The sequence below is a fragment of the Denticeps clupeoides genome, chromosome 2 (genome assembly GCF_900700375.1).
Source record: "Denticeps clupeoides chromosome 2, fDenClu1.1, whole genome shotgun sequence".
NCBI classification, from domain to species: domain Eukaryota; kingdom Metazoa; phylum Chordata; class Actinopteri; order Clupeiformes; family Denticipitidae; genus Denticeps; species Denticeps clupeoides.
Window position 1 is genome coordinate 35196542 of NC_041708.1, and position 7934 is coordinate 35204475.

Below are 7934 nucleotides of genomic sequence, written 5' to 3' on the forward strand. Positions count from 1 at the left end.
ACCATAAATCATCTAAACAAGGCATCCAATCCAAAGGATATCAAAAGTCTATAGTATCTAATTAAAGTATTTGACTTTGTCACAGTCAGTGTTTTTCAAATGGAGCATTTTCTTTTCCTTCAGGCTTTTGAAATGCAGTTGGTTTTTTTTGTACTTTGTGCTGAAACACTTCTGCATGAGGTACACGCCAAAAGTGGTGCCATCTAGCCTGCTCCTACCTTTACGTTTCCTACACTCGGTGGTTAGAATTGGGTCTGTAGGGGTCGGTGGCTGCTTCACACATGGCCATGGATAAGGTGGTTCCTGACTACTTTTGTGCTTCTGTGTGCTGTTATGCTTTACAGGGGGTTCCTTGAGCGCCCCAACTTAGACAAATATTTAATTACAGTGTACTAGAGTGTGTTTTATGCTACTATTTTACACCTCCTGCCACTTGGCTGCCATACACCAATAAACTAAGCACTGAATATTGTAATACATGAGACAATAACACTTGCAACAATAACACAATACTAGTGGTGCTTTCATGAGCCTGAAGTGCTCTGTGAGTAAAATGCAGACAAATTCAATAAAAAGATGACTAATAAATGCAATCAATACACACAGAACATCATCGCAGCTGCCCAGCAGCTAAAGAAACTTTTATTGGTATGTTAATGTGGAATTGTAGCATTTTTTTTGCAGTGGGACTGTTGTCTCAGAACTGGGAAGAACTGTTTCAGTGAGTATAACAGTAAGATGACTTTGGTGGCTAGTTTAGTGACCAGTTCACAAGTCACGCTGTATAAGATAAGGAATTGCGGTTTTCTGAAAACCTCTTCATGTCCTTTTCCTTCTGGTCAGCGGCCGGAATATTTGTCTGCTGTGTGTGAACACGCGTAAACGGCCTCCTGGTGGTCATGCACACTGCAGTGCGGAAGAGTAATAACTACCCCATGCGAATCTTGTGGGTATGCCGCTGAGAAGTGTCAGCAAAGCCTATTTAATAGGAGGATAACAGAAGCGTCTTAAGTTCCACTCCACTGGAAAGGTTCTGCTCGATTTTATAGAAAGGAGAGAAAAGGGGAAAAAAAAAACAACTAGGAGGCATCTCAATATGACATGCGACCACCATCCTGCGCTATGAATAAATCATGTGCCGTCCAGTGGAAGAATAAACATTCGTGTATCTCCACCTCAGAAGCCAGAGATCTGCTGTCAGAAGGCTGTTTACAAGACTCATAACCTCATTTTAATGCAGACCATTTGCTAACACGCTTGACACCAAACTCTGGGCATTGAATATTTTTCCCCCCCTCGCCTTATTCCATGCAGCAAAACTCAACCTATACTATCACAAACTATTTTCCATCATGGACTACCTGCACACTAAGCACAAAAGTGCACAGTAGGTTTTCATATAGAATTTATTCATAATTTATTTCAGCAAATACAAAATGTGTATCCAAAAATGTGCAACAAATTATTCAAAAATTCAAACAAAAACAGAAAGTAGGGGGGGCGCTCCATACTTTGGGAAACAGGTTTGGATTTATTAAGTGAATCAGTTGACTGGATAAATGTTGGACATCTTCCCTCTCCCACAATGATGCTTTTGAGTTCATATATAGCTAAATTATGGCACTCTATTTCACCATAACAAGGCAATCAGCATAAGAAAGCAGCACAATATGTGTACAAACACATCAGAAAATAAAAGGGTAATAAATCTGTACCAATATTCATAAAGGAAGTCAAAACAAAAAGGAAGTCCTAAATATTTCTTGTAAACATTCACATTCGCAGTACAAAATTAAATTTAAAGGCATAAGAAAAATTATACTTAGGCGGAGCTTGTTAAGTGCTTAACAGTTTTCACATAAATATTGTTTAGCAATTAGAACAAGCAGCAGCCTACAGAAAATAACAAATAAAATAGAAAACGCTGTATCCCAGTTATTTTACTACATATATTGACATTTCATCTACAATGTTCACCATTTTCTGCTAAAACTTCGACATTCTTTTCCATGTCTTTGCTGCATTGACAACTGTGTCTTGTCTTCACACATTCATTTGCACATAGAAAAAAAATGTATATTATTCATCATCACACATCCTTCCTAAACTTACTGAAGCACTTTAAAAGACCCAAGTTCCTAGAATTGTGCATGCCCTAAAACTGCACAAGGCCTAAACACCAAGAGGATAAGCATTCATTAGCTGTCTCTGATATGCAAATCTTACCATCATTTAAGCCAAATCAGTTCTAATACAACTGGCAGACACAAGCCAATTGACTGAATTTAGCCCTTCGTGCCACTAGAATCACAATTACATAGAGAGAAAGAGAGGGGAAATAATAAAAAAAAAATAAAAATAAAACACATTTCTGAACCTGAAGTAAAGTTTGACTTGTTCTTATGTACATCCTGGCAGACTAAACCATGTCAATACTCTAGCTTTTTTCTTTGCTTCTTTCTTTATCTTTAGAGATAAAATAGAATTTTTGAAATCTAAATCCCTGCTTGTGAGCATTATGGGTTCCTGCAGTATTTTTGGGGATTATATAAGTCCCGAAACTCATGCGAACACCTCTTGCTTTTTACCGTATGCACAACGCAACACAGTCAGGAACAACCTGGAAATGAGTCTCTCTGGCATGCAGGCATTAGGGAAGCTAGTCCATTTCAATTCCATTATCAGCACAGCCTTCAATCTAAGTAATTTGAACTCATTTCTAGGGCCATTCCTCCAAAGCTTTTACTCCAAAAAAAAAAAAAAAAACCTACCATGAGCTTTCCATGAACAATTGTTTGATGAAAGCACATCCTGAAGAGATAAACCAAGTAAAACACTGATTGAGTGGGTCTTCAAAGCCCAATGGCACAGAGCAACCGATTCTACTGCTAGTGCCATTTCAAATGCACCAAATAGACAGCAGCCTAAACAAAATTCTCAACCAAGACCATTAGCAGACATATTCACTTGCAATGAAATATACTTCAAGTCTGCATATTTAAAAGACAATAGCCTACAAAGGTCATATGTTGACACCCTCAAAAAGAGTTCCCTTTTGTCCAACTATGTTTAAAGAAGGCCTTTTTTAGGTAGCAATGTAGTGGCCAAATTGATTTGCATGAAGAATTGTGCATTTTTAAACACTTCAAATAAAACACTTCATTAAAAAAAAAAAAAGTTTCATTAGGGTGATCTTGGGCCAACTCTCACATAAAATATATAAAAGTTATTGTGCATCAGATCATCTTTCACATACTTTTCCCCTCAACTTCAAAGAAAATAAAACACATATAGCAGCATGTTCTGTGTCCTTATTTGTTCTGAATATTTATGCAGCACATTAGATTTAATCATTGCAATCTGTTTTGAATCTATGTAACTCATGTACTGTAAATGAGACTAAACTACCTAGGAGTTTATTACTGTTAATATAAGCTATATTTACATACTAATTATGCTCCTTGTTGACTAAATGCATGTAGATCAAATTTCATGTACCTTCAAACTGCCCCTTTCGGCAGTATGTTTAAAAGGCGCTTATCCCGGGGCACATAAGAATTTTGACCATTATCTATTTAGCGCAGGCCACTGTTTACGGCCCTGTGAACTTGACCGCAGGTGTTTTTATTTGGGTCCTGTCCCCGCTGATGTTAACATTTTCATTTCAAAGGGAACCAAATCACAAATTTAAAATGATTCTAGTATGTTCTCCCATAAACAACAGAAACGATCCTAGAAAGCCCCTCATGATTAAACGTGATCATTGCTAATGTGTTAATCACTGTATGGTGTGACCAAAAAAAAAAATGTAATTATCAGTAAGACAAAGATCAATGCAATCCAGCAGCTCCAGGCGAAAAAAAAAAAAATCATCATAGACGTACCTTCATTGAAAAATATAAACACTTTTATGCTGTATATTTGTCCTATAAAATGTACCAAAATAGAAACTAACGTATTTCAAGTCCCAATAGAACGTGCTAAAAATAAATGCAACGGTTACGCAAAATCACTGTAGTATCAGTACATTATGGCAGTACATGTGGTTATAAGCCAATGCCAATATGTGCCAGGCATAGTACCCCCAGAATTTTATTATATCTGGGCAAAAACAAATTGAGGAAAGGTATAACTAAATGAACGTTTTGTCCCATGAAAGCCACTGAGCATCTGTGTAAACCTTGTTTCATTTGGAAACCCAAAGTGCAACTTGCTACTGAGCCCTGTGTCTGGAAATTCAGTAGTGCTTCTCTTGCAGATAATCTTTCATTTTGTTTGGTAAAGGCAGTTTCTGAATAAGATCGATGCGCGTGTACTGCCGAATGACAAAGCGGCACAGGTACTGCAGCGAGCGCACCTGCATGAACCGGGAGACGGGATTGGTCAACCTGACTGGGTAGGTGATGGACCCTGGTGCCCGGGACCTCGAGTAACAGAACGCTCCGTTCTCAGAGTCCTTCATAGAGTGCTCGATGAGGTCGACGATGGACGTGTGGCCCTCGACCTCGGGCTGCTCGTAGAAACTGAACCTGCCGTTCGAGTGTTCGATTCGTGTGTGAAGAGTCTTGCCCTGCGAGCGGAAGCTCAGGCTGAGCAGGTATCGATCGTCTGAACTGTCGCGGACCAAGAAAGAACAGTTCGGAAGGTTGACGAGCTTCTCCTCAGCTTCATAACGCGTTATGGGACCCCAGTACCAACCCTGCTTAGCAAGTTTCTTTAGCTCTGCTGTAAGGCTGGTGACAACCATGGACCCACTGCTTTGGACTGAATCATAGACCCTGCTGACACCAGGAGCTGAACTGGGGTCAAAGTTCAGGTGGTGTCGTACCCTTTCGGCAACGTGTGGATCTGTACTACTAAACCCTGAAAAAGTCCTGGGGATCTCAGGAAACAGCGTAGGAGGGAGTGATGAAATGTCTCTTGGGTTTGGAATGAGGAGTCCATGCGCTGACTGCTCCATGAAAAGGTCTGGAGGCACATCTAGGTCTGGCTCCTCCTGCCCTCGGTCCGCATGTGGAGAGTCGCCCTCCACCTCAAGCACCTCCATGGGGGAAGAACCGTCCGGATACATTCCCTCATCTAAAGGCATTGTGTACTGGATGTAGTCCTGAGGCGTGAGACCTATGACTACAGGCACGTTTTCGTCAAGTTTCACATGCAGGCCTCTGTTCTGCGGCGACAGACCTTTCAGCGATCCATTCTGGTTGGGGAACTGACCTTCCACCTGGATACTGGAGAATTCCTTCCGTATGCCGTTAAGAGAAGGACTCGGGCTGGGGGAGTGGACCATAGCTTTCACCTTCACCTCCATCTTGATGCGCGCTTCCTCTGAGTTGACGGGCCGGAGGGGCCATGGGGAAGGGCTGTAATGATGGATACGCAGGGAAGAGGATCTTAAGGGACGCTGGGCTTTAACTTCATTAAAGCCTATGGGAACTGATGAAGAAGAGTAGTTGTCATCATCTCCGGAACCCACTGAGTCCGAGCTTCCTTTTCCTTTGGTTCGCTGTTTCGCTGAAAGCCTTCTCTTCAACGTGCCCATAAGACTTTCACTCTTGGACCGGTTCTTCAATCCCTTCTCTTCACTGGTAAGATCACATCTGTTGATGTCATTGTTGTAACAGACTCCGAAGAACGGGTCTTCTTTGGAGAAGCTGCCAGTCAAAGATGGCTGCTGGAGCATAACAAAATCTCCGTCCCCCTTATCCTTGTTAAGGCTAAATTGTTTTTTGAGCTTGAAACTGATTTTCTTCATTCTGATCGTTCCCTCTCGATGAAAGCGTGGAATAGTTCAGGAATCATCTGAAGAGAGCAAAGATTATGATCAGTGATTAATAACCACGTAACTATACAAACACCAGTCAAGGCTGTCAAATAGGAATACCTCTACTCTCACTGACTTATTGGCTATTTTGTTTTAGCCCAAGAAAGTGCCACAAAGAAATGTTTTTCTGTGGCTGGGTATCAGCAGACGCTTCACTTTCCAACAATGCTATTAACGATCAGGCTAATATCAGCACAGGGAGTACTTCGGTGTAAGTTTGTGATTCCTGCTTTTCTTACTGTATGGTGCCAAATAGGGGAGTTAGAAAATACCGATAAAGCAATATATTGCGATATTTTACGCAGTGATTGTATCATTACAGCGACATCAAATATCAACATTTTTTTCTACAAATTTAGTCCAACGGGTGGTACTGTCGAGCATTTTCTTTCGTGTTTTAACATTTTCAGTGTAGAGTAGAATACCGCAATACATTCACTATCACAATATACTATGATTTAATCGTATCGCGATCCATGTATCCAATATACACTCCTAGTTCCAAAATATACACTAACTCCCTGTGTGCGTGGATATGAGCGCAAAATTAAAACAGGTAGATTAAGAATGCTCAATCAATGGAAAAGTGCTGAGTCAATAGAAATTTGATACATAAAAATAGTAGTGTAATATCACTTGTTTTGTGTGATCCATGATACATCTATATTGGACAGAATCTTCTGATTATATACTATTTGAATACTAAGACAGGGCTTTGTTTACACATATGTAAATATGATTCAATCATATTTAACAATAGAATGCATATAATAAGCATATTTAATACAAAAGGTGATTTGAGAAGCTCAAAACTAGTCTACATGGTAAAAGGACATTTAGAACTGGAATATTTTCTGCTTGTGCTATAGCTGGTTTGTGTTTCCAGTTAACGCTGATGACACAGGCCTGATGGGTACAACAGACTGACAAGTCAGCAGGAACCCTGTGTGAATCATAAATTCTTTTATTCACATTCCATTCTTAACTCTCCTTTTTGTCACTTAATGCTATTCAAGTCAATTACCAGGATGGAATTTACAGTCAAATCTGTAGTTTGGCAATAAAACCAAGGCTCTCTGGCAGAGCCCATGATGGACCATATGGAACTAAAACCAGTCACGAGATTCCATGTCCAAACAGGAACCAACACACGAATTGTCGTCATAATAAAAGAAAACAATCAAGCAATTAAAGTAGGTAAACCTGGCTTACAAACTCCGTACGCATAACCACGTTATCTGCCATGTTAGTAGTTTAGTGTAGACTAGCGCAGTGGTCGAGACAAGCAGGCTAGTTTACAAACGTTTGCTGTCGCCATGTTTCAAGATATATTACAGGAAACTGCAGACAAATATATGCGACCTGGACGCTTGCTTTTTTTTTTTTCTTTAATAAAAGAATGCGTTAATCCTCGCGACAGGCTAACAACCGTCACACATTCGACGCAAGCACTAGCGAACGCTATCGGTTAGCTTAGCAAACTAAGTGGGTTTATTATTACGATGTCCTGGAGCTACTCACTCGTGATTGGATCCCCCCGTGTGCTGCTCCGATTCTGGACTAACAGATCATTTCCGATCCCCTCAAACTTAAACCTCCGCGTTTTAAACTGGAATCTAGCTAACATTAGCATCGCGTTAGCCAGTTAGGGCTCCCCCAATGAATTAACATTAGCAGGCTAGCATCGTCAACATTCTGTATCTCCTGGCGTGCGCAAAGGTTGTGCCACACGAATGCGCTTGATATTCTTTTTCTTTGTCTATCCTCTTTTTTTCTTACACTGGTCTGTCGGTTTGTTCCTCTTTTTGTTACTTTTCTGTTGTCCCCTTCCTCTTCTTTGTTGCCTGTTGCATGATGGGAGAGGTAACTGAGCCAGGACATCAGTCAGAAGTTCCTCTCCTGATCTGACTTTGGGAAAATACGAGGGTGGTGGCAGCTTGCGTCTGGTTTTGCAGTGTGGTTTTAATGCTGGGGGAAACATCAAAATCCTACCTGCTCGTGAAACCCACAAATAATGTATAAAGGCTAATAAGTCTGCTGGCCCTGAAGCAGGTTTTGGCGTCGGATGTGTTATTTATAAAGCCTGTAATATGTAACTCGTTCCCAAGGT

At 40.6% G+C, this 7934-nt stretch overlaps 1 protein-coding gene across 2 annotated transcripts; it reads right to left on the minus strand.

The window, feature by feature from the left end:
* Nucleotides 1-1499: 1499 nt before the first annotated feature.
* On the minus strand, nt 1500-7726 carry socs6a (suppressor of cytokine signaling 6a). Of its 2 annotated transcripts, none has more exons than XM_028965649.1 (2): nt 7604-7726; nt 1500-5802 (listed from the first exon to the last, which is right to left on the minus strand). In XM_028965649.1, exon 2 carries the CDS (start codon nt 5753-5755, stop codon nt 4238-4240), a length of 1518 nt encoding a protein of 505 aa, XP_028821482.1. In that variant the 5' UTR covers nt 5756-5802; nt 7604-7726; the 3' UTR covers nt 1500-4237. The 2 variants fall into 2 exon arrangements, with proteins under 2 accessions (XP_028821482.1, XP_028821475.1); XM_028965642.1 differs by having other exon boundaries at nt 7346-7704.
* Nucleotides 7727-7934: the final 208 nt, after the last annotated feature.